This window comes from Halichoerus grypus, chromosome X (assembly GCF_964656455.1).
Source record: "Halichoerus grypus chromosome X, mHalGry1.hap1.1, whole genome shotgun sequence".
Taxonomy (NCBI): Eukaryota; Metazoa; Chordata; class Mammalia; order Carnivora; family Phocidae; genus Halichoerus; species Halichoerus grypus.
This window is the reverse complement of record NC_135727.1, coordinates 96,699,893-96,727,040: the sequence shown is the minus strand read 5'-3', so window position 1 is coordinate 96,727,040 and position 27,148 is coordinate 96,699,893. Positions and strand designations below refer to the sequence as shown.

The window sequence follows — 27,148 nt, the reverse complement described above, 5'->3', positions numbered from 1 at the left end:
AACCAACAGTTTCTCAGCATAGTGATTAGTAGTTAGAAAAGAGAAAGAGTGGGCAGAAATATCACAGTAGCCACGTTGCCTCAATAGCCTTAACATTTTAGTTCTTACCAAATATTTTGTAACCCATGGTTCTTAATCATGGAGTAACAGTGTCAATACAGTTTTCAGATTAATGATGATGACCCAAGCTGGTATGTTTCTGAAGTAGAACCATGTATGTGATTTCCCTCTTTCAGAGTTTATGAAGTTTTTTTTTCTTTTTTTCTTTTTTGGTATGTTGGTTGCTACAATAGCTGGATGATTTTCTTAATTTTTGCATGGTCCTGAGGTAAGCCAGGTCATTAGAACATCGAGTTCCTCAGAGCCTGCCCCTTGTGAACCCTTAACTAGACTGAAGCATTTAACCATCTCGGCTATTTGTTTCTCTTGATCTTCACCTCAGGGGCAAGTTCAGGGTATAATTTTTTATACTTGAAGTGGAAGACTCCCAGAGAGTGAAAGTTTAAGCTTATGTGCAGGGGAAGAAAAAGATTTAAAGAAGATAAGGAAAGAGTGTGTTGGGGAATTCCCACATGGCTGTGGGTTCAACAAGTGAGTGCTAGGGAGGTGTGACACATTCCCCCCCCACCCCTAAAAAGGAAAGTAAGGAAAATACACACACCTATAAGCATTTGCCTTACCAGATTTTCTTGTTGTATTTCACTTTCTAAAAATCCATTAACACTGTTAATGTATATAATAGAAGGGAAATAGAAAACCCCTTGCATTTTTTTTCCAAAAAATTCTGATTACATAAGTAATAAAAGTATGTACTGTTAAACATGGAAATATTATGTTGATAAAGTCCTACAGTATCCTTCTTCTGTACACACATCCCAACAAAAAATTACTAATAAGAAGTATGCTGTTCAGATTACGTTACTATCATTTGTATTGATTTTTCTACAGATACGAGATTTTTACTGTATCATTTTGTAACTTGCTTTCCTCACTTCATTTATCTTAAAAATTTTCCTATTACTATATTTTTAACTCATTGTTTTTAATAGTGTATTTGAAAGAACACATTAACTGTGATTCCAGGAGATGCCTATAATAATGTTATACAATGAATTGTAGTAAAAAAAAAAAAATCATGTAAAGTTATTTTAATGTCCCTGACTGTTCTTTCTCTAACAGAGACCTAACAAAAGGTTTTCCTGTTGCTTTTTGCTTTCTGTCTGGTGATTGGTGGTTGTTAGTAAAGGGTACTTCCTATGCAGACTTGAGGACAAAGTTGCATATTAGCAAATTTTCAGGGGAACAGAAATACAAATGATATTTTAATGTAAATAAAAACAATGACAAAGGTGGTATGCGTTTGTTTTTAATAGATTATATAGTCATGGAGCACTTTTTCTCAAAACCAGGGTTTTGGGAGCAGTGAGGAGGGTGAGGAGGAAGGGATAGGGAAGGATGGCCTCGGAGATGGTTGGGCTGCCACTGGGGCCAGAGAAAGCACCACCTGGGTGCATGCTGCATCCTTGTTGGAGGGAGGAGGGTACCTGTGGAGGCAGAGAGACCTGGAGAGCCACGTCTCACTTAACCTTCAGGAAAAATCGACAGATTATGAATTGAAGCAGTAATCTGTTACTTTCCACCTAAATTTTTCTCCTTTGTGAGGAAATTGAAGACCGCTAAGAGATTCATGATAACGAATCCTTAAAGAGCACATTCCTATGAACTTGAACAATAGGTATCGTTTAATTGATACTTGATTATTATGGTAGTTTTATGTTTATGGTAGTTTTATGGTAGTTAAAATAATTTCCTCACCCCCCCTTGCTGTCTTTTGTTTGACAGTTCTTAAAAAAAAAAAAAAATTGTTTGTAGAGAGGACAGATGGAACTTAGTTTCACAGAGCAGATATTCTGCCAACCTTGTTGTTTTAATATTTTAATGTTTTTTAATACTAATATTTTCATGGTGAGGTGAGTAATTATAATTAGTAACTCATTTATAGTGCTTTAGAGTGCCACCAATAAACAGCTTTTTATATTTTTAAAACCCTTAGGCCTCGATGGGTGGTTCCAGTTTTGCCAAAAGGGGAATTAGAAGTGCTTTTAGAAGCTGCTATTGATCTTAGTAAAAAAGGTAAGTTTAGATGTTCTTATGGTTTTCATAATGTATGCTACTCATACACTTTCAGTTCATCCCTGAAGACTTCATTTCTTAAAAACACTTACTGGATATTCCTAGACCAGAACATCTAACTAAGTTTTCTTGCTATGGCTTATCATATATCCCTAGAACAAGGGTTCAGATCCTTTGGACAGCCTTCAGAGGGTGTTTGTGAACTCACTGAAGTCACACATAAAATTTGTGTATATTCATTTTTAAACTAAACTGTCTAGTTTACATGTTGACTGTTCTTTTTAATATACTGAAAAGATTTGGGCGCCTGGGTGGCTCAGTTGGTTAAGCGACTGCCTTCGGCTCAGGTCATGATCCTGGAGTCCCGGGATCGAGTCCCGCATCGGGCTCCCTGCTCGGCAGGGAGTCTGCTTCTCCCTCTGACCCTCCCCCCTCTCGTGTGCTCTCTCTCATTCTCTCTCTCTCAAATAAATAAATAAAATCTTTAAAAAAAAAAATATATATATATATATATATATATACACTGAAAAGATTTGATTTTTTTTCCAAAAGATAAAAACGCTTGAAAGATGAGCTCTAGTGTTTTTATCTTGTCTAGAAGTGAAAGCTGAATTTGGAATTGATCATTTTTTCTAATGACTTTGGTCTGCTTTAGGTGCAGTTGAATTCTCTTAGCAAAGGACAACCATTAAAATATTCTCTTCGCTTTTAAGGCATTGGAAATTAAGATAAATGGCAGTAACATTTCAATTTCTGAAATAGGGTAGCCATGGATGTATTCTAACTATCATTAGGCATTATCACAGTTGAAGTTGATCATTACAAAAATTAATCTGCTTACGTCCATCTCACCATGGCAAGGGTGATATTTCCTTTATCTTAGAATAATTAACTTCCTTCGTTTAAAGAATGTCTCTACACCTTTTTAATCTTGTAAAAATAATAAACTATAAAAATACATTTCCAGATTGCAATTATTTACCACCACTCAAATTTCTTTTGTTCATTTGCACATTAATTAATTAATTGAACAATTTTTTGAAGACTTTTGCACTAGGCATGTTCTACGTTCTGACTGTATAATTATAGGTAAGAACACATAATGGTATTTCATTTAATATTCATGGACATTCATTGGACATGTAGCCCCCCTACCTCCATCTTTCTTTTCTGGGACCGTGGTTTATTTTAGGCAAAGTTCAGATTTTCAGATACAATACTGAGTTTAAATGTCCTCTCTTCTGTACAGTCAAACTCACAGAACACTATAAAAATTGAATAAGTTTTCACTTTGTCCTCAAGCGTTAAAGATTTTCAAGGGGTGCCTGGGTGGCTCAGTTGGTTGAGCTTCAGACTCGATTTCGGCTCAGGTCATGATCTCAGGGTTGTGAGATCAAGCCCCGAGTTGGGCTCTGCGCTGAGTGTGGAGCCTGCTTAAGATTCTCTCTCTTTCTCTCTCCCTCTGCACCCCTCCGTGCCCCCCGGGGCTCCCCCATGCACACATGTGTGCTCACTCACACACTTTCTCTAAGACAAAAAAATAATTATAAAATAAGAGTTAAAGATTTTCTCTGTTTGGCCGGGCAGGGCGTTTGGCTCTATTGCCTTTTTGAAATCAGATGAAATTAAGCAAAGCTATAAAGCATAGATGCTGGGACAGTGAAAGACACTAAGACAAAACAATTCATCTTACTCAATGAAATACTTACATAGAGTAGTGTTAAGGATATTGGTGTCTAATGGATCATTTACAACCAAAATAAGATTTTAAAAATAGTTGTGAAACATCATTTTCTAAGTTTTAAAGTTTATTTTCAGAGAGTAAAATGCTGTGAAGCATTTAGATTCCCTCTCAGTGGTACTGGTAACCATTTTGCATTTCAAGTCTAGTGTCATAATTTGAAATGTTTTCAATTCACCTTGCTTGGTTTGATGTACTTTGATACAATTAAATAGTTTTGAAATTCTTTGAAGATTGTGCTTCTGAATCAGTTACCTTCTTAACACATAGGAACTTTGATAATACTTGTATATTTTTTTGACTTCTTAACAATAGATAATGCTGTGAGTTTTTTCCAATGCTAGTGTGAATTTCTTAGCTATTGGTGAATAGTTTAAATTATTTATTACTTTTTTTTTTTTTAAGATTTTATTTATTTGACAGAGACACAGCGAGAGAGGGAACACAAGCAGGGGGAGTGGGAGAGGGAAAAGCAGGCCCCCGCTGAGCAGGGAGCCCGATGTGGGGCTCCATCCCAGGACACCCCTGGGGTCATGACCTGAGCTGAAGGCAGATGCTTAACGACTGAGCCACCCAGGCACCCTTTATTACTTTTCATCATATACTTGGACACTTTGAGACAACCAGAAAAATGCTTTGTTTACATTAATTTTCATTCCCTTTTTTTAGGCCTTGATGTTAAAAGTGAAGCATGCCAGCGATTTTTCCGAGATGGGCTAACAATATCATTCACTAAAATCCTTACAGATGAGGCAGTAAGTGGCTGGAAGTTCGAAATTCATGTGAGTCTTGCATTTGACTTTAAAAAACCAGATTTTCATAGTGATGTCTGGGAGTTGTTTTCTCATATATATATATACACACAAGATATATATTTGGTTGTATATTTGATACATTAATTGAATTAAAGGGTGTAATACTGAGGAACTTTAAAAATACTTGTTATAAGTTCTAATTTCTATCTAAGAAAGCATGATCTTTTAGGAATGTGAGGTTTAGAGTTAGAGACCTTTGGTTTAATATGTCTCCTGGATTCTCAAGTGCCTTGTGACCTTAGGCAAGTCACCACGTTTCATTAATTGTGAGATGCGCCACACACTCATTTTATGTACCACTAAAGAAGGAAAACACCCAAGATGGGGAATCTAGTATCTAGGACACAAAGGGTCAATGTAGAAAAATAAACTTAACCATACAGAAAGAGATGTGAAAGGAACCTGTATGTCTCAACCATGGCATCTTGGGGTAAAAGTCTCCTGAAAATTTAAACAGCAGGCCAGCAGTATTCAAAGAGTTTGGTCATTTGAAATCAAATTATAGTTGTGAAACAAAAAAAATCCTTAAATGGTCTAAGGTTCGTGGTATGCCCAAGTGATTGGCAGAAGCAAACACAGGTTTTCTCTACAACACCTTCAGTTGAAGAAACTACTATGCATTGATTATAAGATACAATGAAATTTCGGAGATTTTAAAAAGTAAAAGAACATGCATCTTAGATTGATGAAATGCCATAATTACTCCAAGTCTCTGTTCCCTATTCATACTGTGGAAATCTGGTCATAAGTTGTGAGGCAGATATTTTTGTGCTCTGTGAACTATTTTTCAAATATAACCATAGCACAAAAATCCCACCATCTTCTAATTCAACATGTAACTTTGTAAGTAAAGAAATGGAAACTTTGGAGGTGCTATCAGACTTTTTCATTGAGTCTTAGATAACAAATCTATTCCATCTTGGATAGTTAATATATTGTATAGATTTTAGAATTGCTGCCTCTAGAGTACAAATTCCAAAGAGGAGAAAAAATAGTAATTTGCGTCTTGTCTGTAGACACAGGACAGTACCTACTTCATTCTGTAAGCTGTTGCAAATGGCCTTTTAAAGTACTCTATAAAGGATAGTAAATGTTAATTTGGTTTTTTGATCTGTCAGTTTGATCCCAATATTAAACAATTCAAATGATCAGTGTAAACAAATGGAGAGATGGAGTTGTAATGTTTTGATCTTATAAATCACCTTTCCTCCTTATATTAAACAGAGGTGTATTATCAACAATACTCATCGCCTGGTGGAGCTATGTGTGGCCAAGTTGTCCCAAGACTGGTTTCCACTTCTAGAACTTCTCTCCATGGCCTTAAATCCTCATTGCAAATTCCATATCTACAATGGTACACGTCCGTGTGAATCCGTTTCGTCAAGTGTTCAATTGCCTGAAGATGAACTCTTCGCTCGATCTCCAGACCCTCGATCACCAAAAGTGTGTTGGTTTGTTATTTTCATAATTAATACAGTTTTGCTCTGCCACAGAGCTGTAAAAGATCTGAACCACCTGTTAATGTGAAGAAGAGTAGTTTCATGTTACTATGAAGGGATTCTGCATTATTTTGTGTTTTGGATTCTTTTTTCCTCCCTAGCTTTACTGAAGTATAATTGACAAAATTGTTTTAAAGATTTTATTTATTTATTTATTTATTTATTTATAGGACAGAGAGAGACACAGTGAGAGAGGGAACACAAGCAGGGGGAGTGGGAGAGGGAGAAGCAGGCTTCCCGCCGAGCAGGGAGCCCGATGTGGGGCTCGATCCCAGGACCCTGGGATCATGACCTGAGCCGAAGGCAGACGCTTAACGACTGAGCCACCCAGGCGCCCCAGTTGACAAAATTGTTTTAGACTGTGTTTTTTTGTTTGTTTTGTTGTTGTTTTTAGCTTTCTCCATGTAGTTAGTTCCCATTATCTTCTGCTCAGCCCTTTGGGAAATAGTCATAAAATGGGTTCTATGAAACAGGCCATAATTTTCCTCATAAATAAGAGTAGAATAGGAGGTGACTTTGACCCAAGGCCATAATCACTGTGGACATTCTAATGTTTTGACTTCAGGATCAAGTATATCATACAAATGTCTAATAATGTGTCATAAAAGTAAAATTATAGGAGTTATAAATGAAAGCAAAATAGTAAAACTTACAAATGTCAGTGAAATATACATGATATCTCTGTAAAAGTTCTCAAATGTAAATTTTCTGTATTGGCATAAAGAGTATACAAAACAAAAAATCTATCCTTAAACTGTTCATCTTTTAATAAATATTAAATAATACATAGTTTTTAAATTTTATAATTAAGGGAGACATTTTATTTTTTCTATTTTTTTATGATTTTTATTTATGTGAGAGTGAGTACAAGCAGGGGGAGGGGTGGAGGGAGAGGGAGAAGCAGACTACCCACTGAGCAGAGAGCCCAACCCAGGGCTCAATCGCAGGACTCCGGCATTGTGACCTGAGCTGAAGGCATATGCTTAACCAGCTGAACCACCCAGGTGCCCCTTTAGGGAGACTTTTTAATATTGTGGGCCTTATAAAAAGGAAAACCCAGCCAGTAAAATTTGAGTTTATACATATAACTTTAGGTTTATTCAATGTTAAAAGTGGAAATCCTCAAAATGTGTTAAACTGAGACCTGGGATTTTCTGATATTTCCCAAGATTAATATTGTTGCCACTTCATGCTTATTTTTGGTTTGGTAAATCAAATTATTATCTAAACAGTGACAGTCTCCAAAATATACCTGTATTTCTCTTTCTGATTTTTGCTCTGTAGGTCAATGATAATCTTAAGAGACTCACAGGGAACAACTTGTTTTAAAATGGCTTCTGGTTGAAGATCTTTTTATATCTTTATTTGAAGCCTAGCTCTTCTTGAGTATTACTAATTACAGTGTTCCTAATTGCTTAAAGATACATTTTAGCTGAAAACATAAAGGAAGATTAGTTTTAGACTGATTTTTTTTTTTTTTTACTTTGTGCACATACACTATTTTATATATACATATTATACATAACTATTGAGTATATCAGACTATTAGTCTCATTCCAGTTACTTGAGAAATTGAAATGCTGAATGCCATAAGGGACTGGTGAATTAAAATGCTCAGATTTTTAATTGTTTTGAATTAGCTTTTTAAGACCAAATAAAAAGGTAGGAAGATAGTATAATGAACTTACATAGAAAAGTGTTGTTAATTTAGTGGAGAATTTAATTGATACAGACATAAAATCCCATCAAAACTACCTTTAGCTTACATATAATATTGTCTCTTTGAAAGCAGTTACCTTATACTTCCATTTTCCCTTTGTCCTGGACATGTTTTTTTGTTTTTGTTCTTGAGTAGCTGTAGAAATTACTTTTGCTTAAGACTTGTAGCGAAATTCCCTTTTTCCCCCATTGGTTTTCCCTCAGTGGACTATAAAACGTGGCTTTTTAGAAGAAACCTAGGTGTAAAGGGTCGTCTTGGGTACATAAATTTTTAGATAGATTTGATTCTTAGATCCGTATATAACCTCTTAAGTTTCTACACGTAAGCATGCTTTTAACTCCACAAACCATTGGCTATCCTAATTTCATTGTACTGTGAGTTATTGCTGTCCCTTAGGGAAGAGTGAAAGACAATCCATAGTTACTGCATCGTGGTTACCTCTAAGCTGAGAATTGGGGCACTCACGTGAGCCAGCAAAAGCATCAACCAGCATGTTCTAGTCCGGAGCAACAGATATAATACCAGGGATTGGCTTTAATTAATAGTTCACTTTCAGGCTTTAAGATTATTGTATTTACAGGAAATTTTTAATTATTTACAACTACAATAAAAAATGAATTCAAACATTATCTTAGGTTACCACATATCTTTTTCTTATTTTTTAAAGAGGTTTTTTTTTTTTAATCCTCCTAAATTTTTAAAAATAACTTTCAGATAATAAGATATTCTCCTACAGTGGGATCTCTGAAATAGAAACACGGCTTCTAATGCCTGTTCACCAGCTCTATTGGTACAACCAGCCAACTGTGCCTTCGTGATCTAATCTGTACTGCTGCTTATGCTTTTTTCTCACAGACAAGATTACTGTGAATAATATGTAATATTTTATTTCAAAGATGATTTTACATGATGATTTTCTTTTATTGAGTTTCCTATTTCTAGTTCGTTTCAATCAAGAAATTACTTCAGATGGTGCTTTTTAAAAGCAGGAAGTCAACCGTTTTCATTAACTGTATTACAGGGTTGGCTGGTGGATCTTCTCAACAAGTTCGGCACTTTAAATGGGTTCCAGATTTTGCATGATCGTTTTATTAATGGATCAGCATTAAATGTTCAAATAATTGCAGCCCTTATTAAGTAAGTTATGTTTTTAAATGAATCTTCAGTGCGTTATAGGAATTGCTACTTAATTCCTTGATAAAAATATTCTTTTTTCAAGTATGGTTTCTTCTTAACTGATAACTTGGATTTTTTAAAAAGTAATATAAGTATGAGTTCAGTCCTAGTTGATTGTAAGAAAATGAGTATTACAAGAGTTTGTTTTTTTTTTTTTTTTTTTTTTTTTGTCTTGTTTCAGACCATTTGGGCAATGCTATGAGTTTCTCACTCTTCATACAGTGAAAAAGTACTTTCTTCCAGTAATAGAAATGGTTCCACAGTTTTTAGAAAACTTAACTGATGAAGAGCTGAAAAAAGAAGCAAAGAATGAAGCCAAAAATGATGCTCTTTCAATGATTATTAAATCTTTGAAGAATTTAGCTTCAAGGGTTCCAGGACAAGAAGAAACTGTAAAAAATTTAGAAATATTTAGGTTAAAAATGATACTTAGGTAAGATATTTTCCTCTTGAAATAAACTGTGTGAATATTTAGAATCATATTTAACACTGAATTTCTGTTCCAGATTACTGCAAATTTCGTCTTTCAATGGAAAGATGAATGCACTGAATGAGGTTAATAAGGTGATATCTAGTGTGTCTTACTATACTCATCGGCATGGTAACCCCGAGGAGGAAGAGTGGCTTACAGCTGAACGAATGGCAGTAAGTCCTTTGGTTCTTCTTTCATGAATAAAGATCTGCCTAAGGCAAAAATTAGAATGGCTTTACCAAATGTTATAACATTTTAAAGAAAACCTTGAAACTGGGAGGTGTTGGGACTGATTTATGACTCTTAATCCTTGGAACTTTTTGTAATAGCATAGCTTATTTGGTAGTGATATAGGTATCTTCGCACATCTTCGATAAACTTAATGCTGAATGTAAGTATTCTGAAGTAATTATTAGCTTGTTTGGGTGGATTGGTTGAAATGGAGTAGATAAAGATGATCTTCGGAATAGATTGGATAGTATCTGGTATCTGATGAATGAAGTGGCCTATTGTTCATTTGACTGATGCCACTTACAGATTTTAAAATAGGAAATACAATTACTGGAATAAGATGTACGTGAATTAATGTTTTATTATTTTAAGAACTTAAGCACTTCTATTCATACTATCCTAATGTTGAATGTTTAGGAAACTTTATTTACCGTAATACTTTTTTTTTTTTTTTTTAAGATTTCATTTATTTTAGTGCACAAGTTGGGGGTCGGGCAGAAGGAGAGAGAGAGAGAGAGAGTATCTCCAGCAGACTCCCCAATGAGTGCAGAGCCTGGCGTGGGGATCAATCCCATGATCCATGAGATCATGACCTGAGCCGAGACTTAACCAACTGAGCCACCCAGGCACCCCTTACCATAGATACTTCTTTATTTTGTAGTTTTAAAATATATAAGTATGCCACTTGAAAAGTATTGGTCGAATAACTTTAGTGCATAGTGTCTGACGGTACTGAGCAGGCATTGGTAAAAGAACTGTCCTTGCCCTCATGCCAGCCTCAGTTTAATAGGGGAGACAGTGATTAGGATGTGATAAAAGGTATGTGGAAGATGCGTAGACATTGGCTCTGTGTTAGGGGTCAAGTGTTAAACATCTGATTTTGTATATGTGATTTGTTTTTCTACTTTGTGGGAATTCTGAACACAGTGCTTGTCAGAGTATGGTCTGAGGTCTGCTTCTGGTCCATGAACTGTTGCCAGTGCTAGAGGAGTACAGAAAATGGCATCAAGTGTTCAGAAACTTTTGTAGCAATTTGACATTGCCACATAATTCCTGTATTTTATAAACGTACCTGCAACAGGTTAGAAATAAAAATGGACCTTTACCACCTGAGAAGTGTACTTCTCCAGCACATTTGGGGGCTTAATACTTTTTTAATCTCATTAAGTTGAATACTGTAAAATTACACAGTATGGGCTATTACCTTTTCGTATCATGAGTTAGAGTTTTCTTCTGTTGGTATAGATATTAAATAAATGCCAGTCAGCAACATAGCATAGTGTTACAGAAACACAGACTTGGGAAGCATGCAGCCTTAATTCCAATTCCACTTCTAACATTTCTGAACCTGTTTATTCTTCCATAATAGGATAATATATCCCTCATTAGGATTGTTTGGAAGAGTAAAGTGCTATTGGATAAGCAGTAATAGCGTAATTGGTTAATAAATAAAAGCAAAAGATTAAGAGGGCATGTTTTCATCAAAATCACAACCAATGTAAAGAAACCAAAAATGTTAAAATGGGTCTTGTACCCACTCTACCTAAACCATGGTGCTTGCTGTACTTAAATAATACTTTTCTGTGTAAATGCTGGAGTAGAATCTTTTTAATAATTATACTATTTCTGAGTCATGGAAACATTTCTGTATGTGCAAAATTAAGTTCCCTGAAATTATTTTGGTTTTTCCATAGTGCGAATTAAAACAGCACAGTAAGCCTATTACCTTATTGTATTTATTTTGTATTTTTTAATTCATACTAATGTTTAAAGTGTGAATGATATTTCATATGTATTTTTTAAAAAAGCTTGTGTTTCAGTTACTTCTTTAAATCAAGTTTTTGAATTACGTTTAGGAATGGATACAGCAGAACAATATCTTATCCATAGTATTGCGAGATAGTCTGCATCAACCACAGTACGTAGAAAAGCTAGAGAAGATTCTTCGTTTTGTCATCAAAGAAAAAGCTCTGACTTTACAAGATCTTGATAATATCTGGGCAGCACAGGTAAGAAATTTCATATGGTAACTATTTGGTTTCTAAAAGAAAGATACTAATAAAAACTAAAGGAATATAGTAGTTGTGAAACAGGATGAACACTTGCATTGTTTGACTTCTAGTATGTTTAAATGCTCGTGATTTACAGAAATCTTGTCAAGAATCTATTTTAAATAGCCAATAATACATATTTTTAAAGATACATAAAAAAAAATACGTATTTATTTTAGAGGAGGGGGAGAGACAGAGGGAGAGGGAGAGAGAGTCTTAAGCAGACTCCGCGCTGAGTGCGGAGCACGACACAAGGCTCAACCTCGAGACCTGGGCAGAAACCACGAGTCGGACACCTAACTGACTGCATCACCTAGGCGCCCCGAAATAATTAAATATATTCATAATTTGCTGTATGTTTGGTACAGGTTAGCAATTTGTAGGTGGTGGTTTTTTTTTTTTTTTTTTAATTTTCCCTACAAATTTTTGACTCAAGTATTTTATTTACACAATGTTACATTAGTTTCTTCATAAACTTAATTAGAAAAAACTTTAATGTCAGTAGAGTTAAATCACTAGATTATTTATGAAGCCTTGTAATAATCCAAAGGATTTGTAGCTTTTCTGAAAGATAAGTAACTTTCTTGGTCTCATAGCTAGAAACTAGGTGATTCCTTTGATTACCTCAATGACAGGTTTCTGCTGGGATCACTTGGGAAGTATTGTTGAGTTTTAAGATTACAAAGCTTCATGTTTTGAGCCTGTAGAAACCAAGAAAACATTCAGTTTTCCCTTTGAGTGCTTAAGGTTCCAGTTTTGGAACAGTACCATTGGTGTGCCTTATTGTTCTCCTACTTGCAATGTTAAAATTAGCACGTTAAATTCAGTAAATTGTAATAAAGGCTCACATGAATTCCCAAGTAACCATTAACCAGTATATCAAGGAATTAATTTGTCAGGCTTTAGAGGCCAGTTCTAAAGCATTTTTAAAATGTTAAGAATTTTCTTACGTTCTACACTTAGATGAAGTTGGTGGGAATAGTTTAATTAATAGCTGCCAGCAGTTGTGTATACACAACTTATCTGCTGTTCAAATTCTAATATGCTATGTTACTTTTGGTTTTTCAATAGGCAGGGAAGCATGAAGCCATTGTGAAGAATGTACATGATCTACTGGCAAAGTTAGCGTGGGATTTTTCTCCTGAACAACTTGATCATCTTTTTGATTGCTTTAAGGTAATAGCATAGTAAAGTAGTGCCACTTCATTTTAATAAAATTACCTTATTAGATCTGTGAGTTGCTGTAAGCCAATAAATACTTCAGTAGAAATTACTGAACAATTTCTGGTGTAAAGGAATTGGTCATTTTTTTTTTTCCAATGAGAGCTTAATGTTCATTTTTATAATAATAGCCCTGATAAATACGGAATCTTTTAAACTCAGGTTGTGAGTTTGGATTTCTTTCCCCTAGCAGTTTGAATTTTTATTATAGGTTCAGATGCACTGTAGGACTTCAGGGAAGGATGATTGGTTGCAATAAAAAATAAAATATCAATAACAAGGGATTACCAATAGCTTGGTATTCTGGGGTGATGTGCACAGGCAAGTGGAAATGTAATTTATAAGGTAGCCCAAGAGCCCCTGTAGCGATACCTGCATTGGTATCATCATGCACTTTTTAAGGCCATATTGTGTAGTGGTCTCTCTACAGTTGTTAGTATTGGGTTTGTGAAAACCATATGATTGGTGAATTTGTGGACTAAGAACATACGACCTTAAGGCAATAGCAGTGTTCACGAGGAGTGTTCCATTAACAACTGGCATTAGATGATAAAGGTATCTTGTTTAAAATAACAGTTATACTGACTGCTGGTGGGAACATAAGTTGCTACAACCATCTTGGAAGTAGATTGATATCTCTTGAAAAGTGTAGTATTCTCATGACTCATCAGTTTGACTTCTCAGTATATCCTCTAGAGAAACTCATGCATGTGTACGCCAGGATTCACGTTTAACATTTGTAGCAGAATTATTTGTAATAGCAAGCAAGAAAATTGCTATGTAGAATGGATAAATGGAATGTGGTTTTCAACGGGCCAGTTCTGTACCCCTCACCCCCACTGTCAGAGATAGCAGGATGTGGACATAATTTGGTTGTCACAGGTGGGAGGAAGAGTTGCTACTAGCTTCTACGGGGTAGGGGCCAGGGATGCTGCTAAGCAGTGCACGGGAAAATCCCCACAACAAAGATTTCTCCAGCCTAAAATGTCAGTACCAAGGTTGAAAAACCCCAATGTTAGGTATTTCTATAAACAGAGATTTTTTTTTTTGTCCTCATGTTTATAATTCTGCCCTATCTTATCTCTCGGATATCACTAGAATAATTCTGTGCTCAGCATGTTTTTGCCATGAATATAGTTAATCCCATGACACTTAATTTAATCACTGATGGGTAAATGTGTTGTTTTCATGTCATTTTTAATTTTTTTTCTAGGCCAGTTGGACAAATGCAAGTAAAAAGCAGCGTGAAAAGCTACTTGAGCTGATACGTCGCCTCGCAGAAGATGATAAAGATGGTGTAATGGCACACAAAGTGTTGAACCTACTGTGGAATCTGGCCCACAGTGATGATGTACCTGTAGACATCATGGACCTGGCTCTCAGTGCCCACATAAAAATACTAGATTATAGTTGCTCACAGGTAAGGTGTGCCCCTTTGTTCACTTTTTCTGACACTTGCCTTCATTCTCAGGATGGCAATTTATACAGAATAGTTCCACATCTTTGATGTTATTTTTGAAATGATCTTCAAGAATTGACTCACTTTCTTCATGTAAGTCTGCCTTCCTCATGTTAGGTATCTATGTCAAAATTTTGTGTATCATCTGAAAAGCATTTTAGTCTCCTTGGGAGAAAGACAGTATTAAAAAAAACAAAACAAAACAGGTTATATAGTGGTAGTATTGTCAGATGCATGGTGCTGAAGTATCAGTTTCAAATAGATCATAAGATATTAAAGGGACTTTAGAGGTAAGAGAATTTGAGTTTTCTTTGCTCACAGGGAAATTAAGAAAAATTAATAGAATTTTCTAAATAGTAAAACATTTTGAGCCTTTCCTTTGAGCAAATCATACAACAGCTTCCCTGGATTCTAACTTGTAGCATGTTAACTATTAACTTATGGTTAAAATGAAAATTGCTGATTAACTAATTTTCCACTTGTTGAAACTATTTACCCTGATGAACTGAAATTTAGGTGAGAGCTAATAAGATCAAGTAGGTGTATGTGATTCAGGTGCCATTCAGGTTTTTTTTTTTTTACTATACTTGCTTGTAACAGGTCATTAAACACTTAGTATACCAAATACTAATAAGAAGCTTCAATTTAAATTATTTCATTAAACAGAGACACACACACACAAAGTAATCCAAACTTAAACTTCTTAGGTGCAGAAACCTATATTTCTGATTACTGTTGATTTAGGGGAAGGAGTAAATAAGGTATGAAAAGTGAAACATCGTATTTGAAATAATTTTGAGTTTATAATACTTTTATAACTGCTTTCCTTTTATCTTTTTGTGTATATGTCCATATGTCCTTATATTGATTTTTGGTGGAACTTTTTTTTAACTTAGTTGCCATACCATTATTTTCTTGGGAAAATAGAAATTTTCGGTGTCCCTCACTATGCTAAAACAATCCCGTTTGGAATAACAATTGGGGTTATATGTTATTGCTGAATTTTACTATATGATAGAATTCTTTGAAACACTGCATAGTACTGTTTTACTTTTTGTAGTTTTGGTAGTAAATGTGAAATAAAAATGTATTTACTGCTTTTAAACACTGTTAAACTCTTACCTGCAATTACTACATGCTTGTGATGATGATCTTATAAGAAAAGCCCTATTTTATCATTGGAGGTGGAGTTTTCCTGTGTATGACCCATCTAAAACATTGAAATTGTTTGTTTAAGGACCGTGACACACAGAAGATCCAGTGGATAGATCGTTTTATAGAAGAACTTCGTACAAATGACAAATGGGTAATTCCTGCACTGAAACAAATTAGAGAAATTTGTAGTTTGTTTGGTGAAGCCCCTCAAAATTTGAGGTAAGGCTTTTAACAGAAAATTTCAATATTTTTATATTTTATTGAAAAGAAATAGCATTGTCACTTGGTAAAAACAAATTTTTCAAAGGAAAGAGTGGGGAGTTGATAGGCTAAGAGAAGGGTTAATTTGGAACAAAAGATTCCTGTATCATATCTATATCCTTGATTTTATTGATGAGAAGGTATGCCACAATTAAGTGATAAATATCAGAATCAGCAATATTCTGTATTACTCATGAAAGATGATAAGATACAGTTTAAAATATTTTTTGATTGATTTTAGCTAAATTTCTGTTAAGTGGTCGTATGTATGTATATATGTATGTATTTATAAATAGTGGTCTTCAAATACAATCCTCTTACATGCCGAATTCTTGTTACTAGAATAATTTGTCCTGGTATTTTCTGTTTATAAGAGTTGGAACAGATAATGTGAAAAGTTAAAAATAATGTGCAGAGAGCTAGGTATAGTACCAAGAATACTTAATAATGGCGTCAGGATTCCTGGGTATGACCCTTAAGTCTAAACAGTCATATCATCTTGTAAAAGATTTACTAATTGAAAGAAACGTGTTTTTCTTATGTGTAAAATTATATGATTGCCAAAGATCCTTTGCAGCAGATTATTTAAGATTATGCCTAAGACAGAAAAGGCCATATATATTTTGGTTTCAGTGCTTGAACTTTGTCTCAGTTTTATCCAAAGGCTTGAAAAAATATGAAATTAGAAAAGCTGTAGGGATAAACAGTGAAGGAAATCCAGACATATATCTTATTAACAGTAACATTTATTTGAGGGACATATTTTTATTTTTGGGCCACTGTACATAATGCCTTTTTGCCTTTCTCAAATGAATTAATTTGTCTGTTGTAGAAAGAGCAGTTTCCATACTCTTTCAGGGTACAGTGGCTTCATCTCCACTAGAATAGTAATGGCTCTGAGAGTTTATTGGTTTCAGTGAAGGTATCAGAACAGGTTGGAAAGGGACTAGATGTCTTTCTGGTGATACCTGTGGGCAAATATAGCTACAAACCAAGTGTCCACAATGTACCTTGAATGGCGAATAAGTAAAATTTTACAGAAAGCATTTTCTTTGATCAAATTCTTCACTATTATAGCATAATCTTTGTGGTACTAGTCTTTCAAGGATTATGTTCCTGTTCTCTAATTCTGGAAATAATGTGTAAACTTAAACAAGTGCTTTAGTACTACTGTAGTATAGGAGTAGAAATTAGTCGTTGAAGTAGATGCCCATGTTGTGAGATTAGAGAACATTATAGTTTCCATGTAAATAAGAAAAATGGAATAAATGTCTGATTTTTGAGACATTTTAAAAAAATTATTTGATATTGTAATTAAAGAAAGTAAATGGCCAAAAGTATAAGTCTGTCATGAGGAAAACCATTTTAAATTTTTTTAGTAGGAGCTAAGAATTTAGATTGTATAAGCTCTTTTGCTTACAACAGAGTTTAATTGCCTAATTATATTGTTAAGTTCTTCTCGTTTCAGTCAAACTCAGCGAAGTCCCCATGTATTTTATCGCCATGACTTAATCAATCAACTTCAGCACAATCATGCCCTAGTTACTTTGGTAGCAGAAAACCTTGCAACTTATATGGAAAGCATGAGGCTATATGCTAGAGGTATGTATTGTGAGCTCACCCAAAATACAGGAAATAACAGCAATTTCCCAGCATTTTTTCCATCAGTTACCTCACAAATGGACAACAAAAGTATTTTAAAAGATGGACGATAATGGGTCTTATTAACTGTGTTCCTTTATGAGCTTATGTTCCATTTTTACTCTGAATTTTTACCCACCGTAAATTTCAAGCCAGCATTTCACAGCTCTTTCTTAGTGCTTGCCTTCTCCAATCTCCTTGTGAAATTGATATCTTTTTTTTCTCCGGGAGTTCTGCCTGCCTGTACTATATAATTGGTTGTTACCTTCTTTGGAATGTACTTGACTCATTCTCAACCTTTGTTTCATTACTACTATCACCTTTATTTTTTCATGAAAATTTGTGTTGTCTAAGTCTATTCTTGTATATGTTATAGTTCCTTTATAATCCTAAGTCCTTATTTCATAAATCTTTCAGACTTTGTGAATTAGAAAATTCACAAGAACAACGATGTGAAACTACAAAAATCCACGTTTATGCTGGTTTTCAAAGTGCGAATTTGTTTAAATGTGTTAGGGTAGAGTTTCCTGAGGTTTCAACAGCCAGTTTTTAAGTTCTTGCCATTATGTGGAGCTCTGTTTCAGTACTCCTTTTTGCCCTCTGGCAGTTGTGTTTATCTGTGTTAGAGTAAGGATGGATTTTTAGTACATATTCCACTGTCTTGTAGGCCCAACCTTGTTCCTATAGTCACAGAAAAAAAACTTTGTACTACCACTGCTAGAAATAGAATTGAGCATAATGGTTACTGAACATACTACTGATTTAACATTTTATAGTAGATAAGAGTCTGCAGAAGCCAATAGTTATTTTATATTTCTAATACTCATTATCTGAAGAGTAGATTAGACTCTTGGCATTCTTGAATAAAATCCCAAGATTCTTATAAATCATAGGATTTGCTTTAACACAGGATGTATATGTATATTCCCATCTAAAATTCAGATAAACATAATGGAAAAATTAAGCAGCTCTTCAGATATGCCTACTAATTGTATTGACTCCTTTGTTCTTCAATTTACCCCCCTCTGGGCCAGCTGAGACCTAGGCAGTAGATTGTAGAGCTAGATAAGCAATCTAAGCATCAGGTGACTGATAGGCACCAGGCAATGATCTTGTACCGTTTCAGGCCTGAGTTCCTTCTAAGTAGCATGATAAGATGATCAGAGCAATATTGGCACGTGACCATGTAATTTATGTTCTGTGCCAAACGCAACCAAAATCTGAGAGAAGTACAGGAGGTTTCCATGTAATACACCCAATCAATCACTCAAGCATCTGGGCTCAGTTTAACATACTGCAGATTTGTTGTCACGGTCTCATCTCTTCTTGCTGGTACAAAGTCCTCACAAGTGCCATTGCAGGCCTTCCCCCGAAATGGAGCCATATAAATCCTATGTGCTACAATGCTAATTTTTACTTACTTCCTTTGTATGTGATGTTTCGATTCTTTTCATTGCCAAAAGTTGAGTATTGTGCTGTTGGGGCAGTCAGGAGATGATGGTGCATGTGCAGTTCAGCCTCACTAGGGTTTCCGGCTTTGTTTTAGTCAAATTCTGCATGAATCATTGCCTCATCTCAATTGTATTGTCATAAGAAGGTTTTCAGTCTTCAGTTTTCCCTCCTTAAATTATCTGTAGCTCCGTAAAATTAGAGGTATGACTCTTGGATACAAGTCAGATTATCTAGATTTGAAAATGACTAAAAACATATTAGGTGTGTGACCTTGGGCAAGTTATGTATGCTAGAACAATGCCCGGCATATAGTATTAAGCTCTTGGATTTTTGTTACTGATGTTCCCCTAAATTCATTGACACACCTTCTGTTTCTCCTAACTTTGATAACTTTTCCTCTATTACAATACTCTACTGAATAATACGAAACGGTCAGTCTACAGATCCTTAAATATGGGGGAAGGGGGTGGTATACTTTTTAAAACTAGTAAAATTCTCCTGTTATAATAAACTCTCTGCAGTAGTAAGTCACTTCTGTGGTAATATCAACCACCAATTTCTGAATTTGGAATTCTAAAGTAAATTACAGTCTTTGTCTCTGTATAATAGAAGTATTCCATAGATCTCATTAGGTATGAGACCTATTATTCACAGGATGACATCAAGCTTCCACAATTTTCTTGTACTCTTAATTTCTGATAACTATTATATCAGTATTACATATTTGTCCTGCCCATATTTCATCTCCACCAACATCTTTAGTTTTGGAATAAAACGTTTTTACAGTAGTATGGTCAGCTGACTCTACCTCCTGTTTTAATATTATGTAGATAAAGTGATGAATTTATTAAAATTATCTCCAATATTTACTCATGTGTTCTCACTAGTGGTGCCTTCAGATACTGGTGGTTACAAGTCATTCTTTAAAAGTTTTTTATTTTTTTTATTTTTTTTATTTTTTTTAAAGATTTTATTTATTTATTTGAGACAGAGAGAGAGAGCACATGAGATGGGGGAGGGTCAGAGGGAGAAGCAGGCTCCCTGCCGAGCAGGGAGCCCGATGCGGGACTCGATCCAGGGACTCCAGGATCATGACCTGAGCCGAAGGCAGTCGCTTAACCAACTGAGCCACCCAGGCGCCCACTTTAAAAGTTTTTTAGTGCAGACAACAATGTAGAAGACCACTTTTAATTTTCACTCACGTTTCGCCTTATTGGTAGGGTAGTCATTGTATTAACTTGAACCCTTATTGATAGTTTTATTTACCATTTTTCCTGGTTTCTGCATTGAGTTGTAGGACTCATCTTCATTATATATCATTTTTTTGCATTCTATTTTCTAAGGACTACCACTTCCAGTGACCTCTTCCCAATCATTTACATCCAATACTGGAAATTTTTGGGAACATTTTTCCACATAAAAGATTTCTTCGTGAGCATCATTCACCAACAGTGCTCTCTGTGTTAGGGTCAAATCCTGGTCTAGACTTTCTCAGCTCTGGCTCATTCCTACCCATCAGTCATGAAATACAGTGAAATCTGTGTGGGCTCTTTGTGATTCAAAAAAATTGAGTATTCATTTTATAAATAGCTTATTATAGTTCTCTAGAGTAATGGTTATATTCAGGGCCTGGTGTAAGGAAAGTACATAAGATGGTCCTTCAACATCTTATTTTAGAAAGTTAGAAAGGGCTTGAGGAATTTTGTTAAGGGGCGCCTGGATGGCTCAGTTGGGTGAGCATCTGACTTTTGATTTTGGCTCAGATCATGATCTCGGGGTCATGAGTTCAAGCCCCGGAGTCAGGCTCTGCACTCCGCAGGGAGTCGGCTTGCGATTCTCTATCCTCTCCACCAACCCTCCCCTCCCCCCACCATGTGTGCACATTCTCTCTCTCAAATCTTAAAAAAAAAAAAAAAAAAAACTCGACATGTCAAAAACAAATAAGAGTTGGCTCTTACTGGCCAAAATTAGGTCAAAATAAATAATAAGAATAACTAAACCCATTAAATAAAATACAGACCCCTGCGTCCATGCTGAAAGAAAGGGAAGTGTACCAACTAATACATGTAGAACATGTGATGATGATAATAAAAATCCATAGGATGAGGGGTTTAATTTTTTGAATGGTGGGAGTAAGATGCTCAGTGGACCTAATTTTTTTTTTTAAGATTATTTATTTTAGAGAGAGGGTACAAGGGGGAAGTGGGAGAGAGGGAGAGAGAGCAAGAATCTCAAGCAGGCTGAGCGTGCAGCCCAACGCGTGGCTCGATCTCACAACGCTAAGATCATGACTTGAGCCGAAATCAAGAGTTGGACGCCTGACCAACTGAGCCACCCAGGCACCCCTCAGTGGACCTTCTCCTTAACAAAACAACCATTTCACTGAAGTTTTAAATAATCATCGAAAGTACCTGGGAATTATTCTAAGGGGATACAGAAAATAGGGAAACAATTATTCAAGAAAATCTCTTGAGAAGAATAGCAAGAATCTGTAGCATTAGAGCCACAACTTTTACTCCCTCTCCCCACAGCTGCCAGTCTAGGGCTGTGGTTCCACCGTAAGAAGGGCAGGCTGTTGGCATTTATTATCTTGCCCAGTTACATTTTACAGAAGTTCTATTCTAAGGCAGTCATGGTAGGACAGAGACTCCCTTATCCTGCACAGTCTACTCATAGGGCTGAAGCTTTACTTTAGGCATGGCAGTCTGAGGATACTGAAGTTCAGATTACTCCCATTGCAGCTTACTATGTCGTAAGTTGGATATTCTGTGCCTAGAGGGACAAACTGAGAAAATCAGGGGCTCTTACCATTTCCCACATACCAGCACCACTCTTAGAGCCAGAGATATCACTCTGGGAGAAGCTGCTTGCTATGTTGTCACCAGCTCCTGTGCAGTGGCACAGAAGTTCTGCCCAGAGGGAGAGACAGGCTGTGAGGACGAAGAGCTGAGCAGTTAGGCTTGAAGGGGTTGACTTTATTTGGACCAGAGCATACCATTCCTAAGAGCATTATTAAAAGCAGTGGAAATTTTGGTGAAGAGCAATTAAGAGGGAGCTTGTAGTTCCATGTACTCATATTAACCAACGAAACTGCAGAGCAACCAAAAGTTTAACAGAGAGATCTAGATAAAGACAGCCAAGATGAGCCCTCCTGGGAACACAGGCAACCCTAGGGGGGTCACAAATGTTCTGCACATTCATTAGATTGCACCCACTCAGAAGCAATCAGAGCAAGACATGGACAAGTTGAAAACATTCTTCAGTTCACACACCAATCCATCAGCAAAGGTTGTAAGCTTCACTGGCTCAAGGACTTAAATTCAAATTCTGACCAAACATTGGGTGAATTACAGGTTACCATGACCCAGAGGCAACTCCTAGGGAGCCAGGCTTAAAAGTAAAATTTTATCCCTTTTAAAAGTAAAAGGAGGGGCGCCTCAGTGGCTCAGTCGTTAAGCGTCTGCTTTCGGCTCAACGTCATGATCCCAGGGTCCTGGGGTCCAGCCCCGCATCGGGCTCCCTGCTGAGTGGGGAGTCTGCTTCTCCCTCTCCCACTCCCCCTGCTTGTGCTCCCTCTCTCGCTGTGTCTCTCTCTATAAATAAAATCTTAAAAAAAAAAAAAAAGTAAGAGGAATAAAATATATCAGAATAAAATAGAATAAAATATAACAGTCAGAAAGACTGTTTCATGCCTAAGACTACCCTCAGGAGTGATGAGGAAGAAAACATCTCAGGTACTACTAGTCCTTGACTGAATGTGGGACAACTACTTGAACTGTGATGGTAGTCTCCAAGCCACAATTACATCCAGTGGTAAAGGGTAATCTAACTAGCCAAGGGGACTTAATTACAGCTTTCGACCAGTAAGGGGCTAATGCTGAACCAGGAGCAACATACAGGTAGCAAGGCTGAAAGGTACAAACGAGGAAAAACACTGTGGCTGAGATAGACTTGACTGAGTTAGTTCAGCCTAATCACTAAACAACCAACAGACAACACCAACCCAGGGAGTGAGTGGGTGGTGTCAGTATTCAGGTTGCTACAGTACATTTAAATACCCAGATTTCAACTAAAAAAAAATTTAAAGGTGTCACTCATACATACACAGACCACAGAAACTGCCTCTGAAAGGGCCCAGATGGTAGGCTTTCTACACGACAACTTGAAAGCAGTTATTACAAATATGCTCAAGGTGCTGTTGGAAATTGTGTCTGAAGAATTTTGAAGAATTAAAGGGAAGTATTGTGACAGTTTTAGTTGAGAATAGCAATAACAAGATACAAAGAATCAAATGGAAATTCTGGAGTTGAAAAGTACAGTACCTAAAATGAGAAATTTGCTACAGGGGCTGAACTGGTGGAAGTAGATTCAAAACTGTAGATTTGAGCTGGTGGAAGGATCAATCTGAAGATTGATCAATAAAATTATGCAATCTGAAGAACAGTGAAGAAGGGATAAAGAAAAATGAAGAGAATGTTAGGGAAATATAGGACATCATTAAGAGCACCAACCTACATGTAATGGGAGTATTGGAAGGATAGTGGGAGGGGGAGTTGAGAAGGGAGCAGAAAAAGACATAATCACTGAAGACTTCTAGATTTCATTGAGAGACCTTAACCCATACAAGAAGCTTAAAGAATTCCAAGTAAGTTAAAGTTAGACCTAGATGCAGGCACATCATAGTTGTAAGAAATTTTGAAGGATGTAAAAGAAAAAAAATGAGACTTCACAAGGATACATCAATAAAGTTAACATTGTGTCTTAGAACTTCAGAGACCAGAAGGCATTAAGATCCTGTACGTGAAGTGCTAGGGGCAGTGAAGGACCTAACAGCTAAGAGTCTTACATGCAGCAAAACTATCGTTAAAAAATGAAGGCAAAATAAAGACCTTCCTAGGTAAATTCTGAGAATTTATTGCTAGCAGACTTGCCCTGCAAGAAACACTAAAGGAAGTAATTATTAGGCTGACAGTAAGTGACACCAGACAGTAAGTCAAAGCCAGAGGAGGGGGCGGGGGTGGGCATAAAAGAAATACAGGCTTATTGCTCTTTGAATATTTTACAAATTGAAGGTTTGTGACAAGTCTGCATCGAGCAGTTCTACCAGTGCTAGTTTTCCAATAACATTGCTCACTTCATGTCTCTGTCACATTTTGGTAATTCTGTCAGTATTTCAGACTCTTTCATTGTACTTGTTAAGGTGATCTATGATTGATGATTATGACTTGATGAACGCTTAGATGATTAGCATTTTTAAAAGATTTATTTGAGAGAGAGAGAGATCACCAGCTGGGGGGAAGGGTAGAAGGAAAAGCAGGCTTCCTGCTGAGCAGGGAACCTGATGGAAGGACTCGATCCCAGGACCTTGGGATCATGACCTGAGCTAAAGGCAGACGCTTAACTGACTGAGCCACCCAGCACCTTGATTAGCATTCTTTAGCAATAAAGTATTTTTAAATTAAGGTATTTACTTTGTTTTTTAAGACAATGCTATTTCCTGCTTAGTAGAATATGATACAGAGTCAACCTAACTTTATATGCACTGGAAAGCCAAAGACTTCATTTGACTTACTTTATTGCAATACTTGCTTTGTTTTGGGGTCCTGAAACCAAACTTGCAGTATCTCCAAAGTATGCCTGTAGAAGTTTTGAACACTATAAACCCACAATCCATACCTAACAGATTTCTATGGAATACTCCATCCAGCAACAGCAGAATGTACATTCTTAAGTGTAAATAGAATATTCTGCAGGACAGACCATATTCTAGGCCAACAGCAGACGTCGTTAACCTAAAGTATTGAAATCCTATGAGGTAGGAGTTTGATCCACAATTGAATTAAATTTTAAATCAAAAGGGAAATTTGGGGATTTCACAAGTATGTTCAAGTATATGCTCCTGACTAACCAACGGGTCAAAGAAGAAATGACAACTGTGAAATGAGAATATACTCAGATGAATGAAAACAAAATGCCAAAACTTGGGGAGAGTTGCTAAGTCAGTGCTCAGAGAGAAATTTGTAACTCCAAATGTTTATTGTAAAGAAGAAAGTTAGCGGGCGCCTGGGTGGCTCAGTTGGTTAAGCGACTGCCTTCGGCTCAGGTCATGATCCTGGAGTCCCTGGATCGAGTCCCGCATCGGGCTCCCTGCTCGGCAGGGAGCCTGCTTCTCCCTCTGACCCTCCCCCCCTCATGCTCTCTCTCTCTCATTCTCTCTGTCTCAAATAAATAAATAAAATCTTTAAAAAAAAAAAAAAAGAAGAAAGTTAGCAAATCAGTAACCTTTAGAAACTAGAAAAGAGCAAACTAAACCCAGAGTAGGAAGGAAGGAAATAGTGAATATTGGAGGGGGGGATATCAAGTAAGATAAAGGAGAAAAAGAAATAGAGAAAAATCAGTGAAACTGAAGTTGGTTTTTGAAAAGATCAGCAAAATTGACAAACCTTTAGGCTAAGAAAATAAGACTCAGTTACGAAAATCAAAAGGGAGAGGGTATCACTACTGATCTTATGAAAAAATAGGAGAATACCAAATTAATGAAATTGAAGCAGTTAAGTTGTATAGACATATCAAGTAAAAAGATTGAATTAGTAACCAAGAAACTTACCACCACAAAGAAATTCCAGGACCAGATGGTTTCATTAGTGAATTTGCTGAACATTCAAGAAGAGTTATCACCAATCCATCACAAATTCTTTCAAAAAAATTAAGGAACACTCTTTCTATGAAGCTGTTACTACCCTGATGGCAAAATAATACAAAGACATCAGAAGAAAACTGCAGACCAGTATCTCTTAGAAGTATAGATTCAAAATCCTCAAAAATAAATAAACCAAATTCAGCAACATATAAAAAGGATTATGGGGGTGCCTGGCTGGCTCAGTCAAAATAGCATGCAACTCTTGATCTTGGGGTTGTGAGTTCAACCCCCACACTGGGTGTAGAGATTACTTAAAAACAAAATCTCAGAGAAAAGGATTATGTATCGTTGTTAATTGGAATGTATCTCTGGAACACAAAGTTAATTTGACACCCAAAAGTCCATTGTGATACACCATATTAATACAATAAACAAAACTATGTGATCTTTTCAGTAGGTGAAGGAAAGGCATTTGACAAAATCTAACACCTTTCATTTTAAAATCATTCAACAAACTAGGAATAGAATGTAATTTTATCAGCCTGATAAAGGGCATCTCACATATCTCACAGCTAACCTCATACTTAATGATGAAAGACTGGCTGCTTTCCCCTTAGGAACAGGAATAAGACAAGGATGTCCATCCTAGTCACTTCTACTCAACCTTCTGTTGGAGGTGCTAGCCTGAGCAACTAGGCAAGAAAAATAAACATTCTCATTGGAAAAGAAGCAAAACTATCTGTTACCACAGAAAATAACATCTGTATATAGAAATCCTAAAGAAATCCCTAAAATCTTTTGGAACTAATAAATGAGTTAAACTAGATTGCAGGAATTAAGATTACTATACAATGTCAGTTGTATTTCTGTATGCTCAGCAATGATCAACCTGAAAAATTAAGAAATAATTTTATTTACAATAGCTTTATAAAGAATGAAATGCTTAGGAATGAATTGAGCAAAAGAAGTACAAAATGTGTACTTCCTTTTTTTTTTTTAAAGATTTTATTTTTTTAAGGGGGGCTCAAATGCATAACCCTGAGATCAAGAGTCTCAAGCTCCACTGATGAAGCCAGTCACACACCCCCAAAACTTGCACATTTTAAACTACAGAACAATATTGTTGAAAGAAGTTAAAGATTAAATAAAGGGAGAGATAGCCCATATCCACTGCATGGAACATTTAATATTGTTAAGGTCACAGTACTCTGCAAGTTGTTAAACAGATTCAACACAGTCCCTATAAAAATCCAGACTTTTTTCTTTTTACAGAAATTGACAAGCTGATCCTAAAAATCATGGAAATGCAAGGGACCTTTGCACCCTAATAGACAAAACAGTTTTGGTTGTAAAAACCAAAATTGGCTGACCTGTACTACTTCCTGATTTCAAAACTTAATGCAAAATAACCGTAAGACAGTGTGGTACTGACATAAGAATAGATGTATGCATCAGTGGAATATAATTATAGTCCAGAAATA

The 27,148-nt window shown here is 36.0% G+C and overlaps 1 protein-coding gene across 3 annotated transcripts in view; it reads left to right on the top strand.

The window, feature by feature from the left end:
- The window catches only part of USP9X (ubiquitin specific peptidase 9 X-linked), a 162,603-nt gene that overhangs the window by 70,042 nt on the left and 65,413 nt on the right, over positions 1–27,148 (top strand). For 2 of the 3 annotated variants that reach the window (XM_078065223.1, XM_078065222.1), the window contains exons 4-14: positions 2,054–2,133; positions 4,544–4,656; positions 5,914–6,132; positions 8,930–9,045; positions 9,266–9,517; positions 9,591–9,729; positions 11,644–11,796; positions 12,910–13,014; positions 14,273–14,479; positions 15,756–15,892; positions 17,388–17,536. In XM_078065223.1, coding sequence (XP_077921349.1) covers positions 2,054–2,133; positions 4,544–4,656; positions 5,914–6,132; positions 8,930–9,045; positions 9,266–9,517; positions 9,591–9,729; positions 11,644–11,796; positions 12,910–13,014; positions 14,273–14,479; positions 15,756–15,892; positions 17,388–17,536 — 1,670 coding nt within the window. The remainder of the gene's footprint in view (positions 1–2,053; positions 2,134–4,543; positions 4,657–5,913; positions 6,133–8,929; positions 9,046–9,265; positions 9,518–9,590; positions 9,730–11,643; positions 11,797–12,909; positions 13,015–14,272; positions 14,480–15,755; positions 15,893–17,387; positions 17,537–27,148) is intronic. The other variant, XM_078065224.1, reaches the window with a different exon arrangement.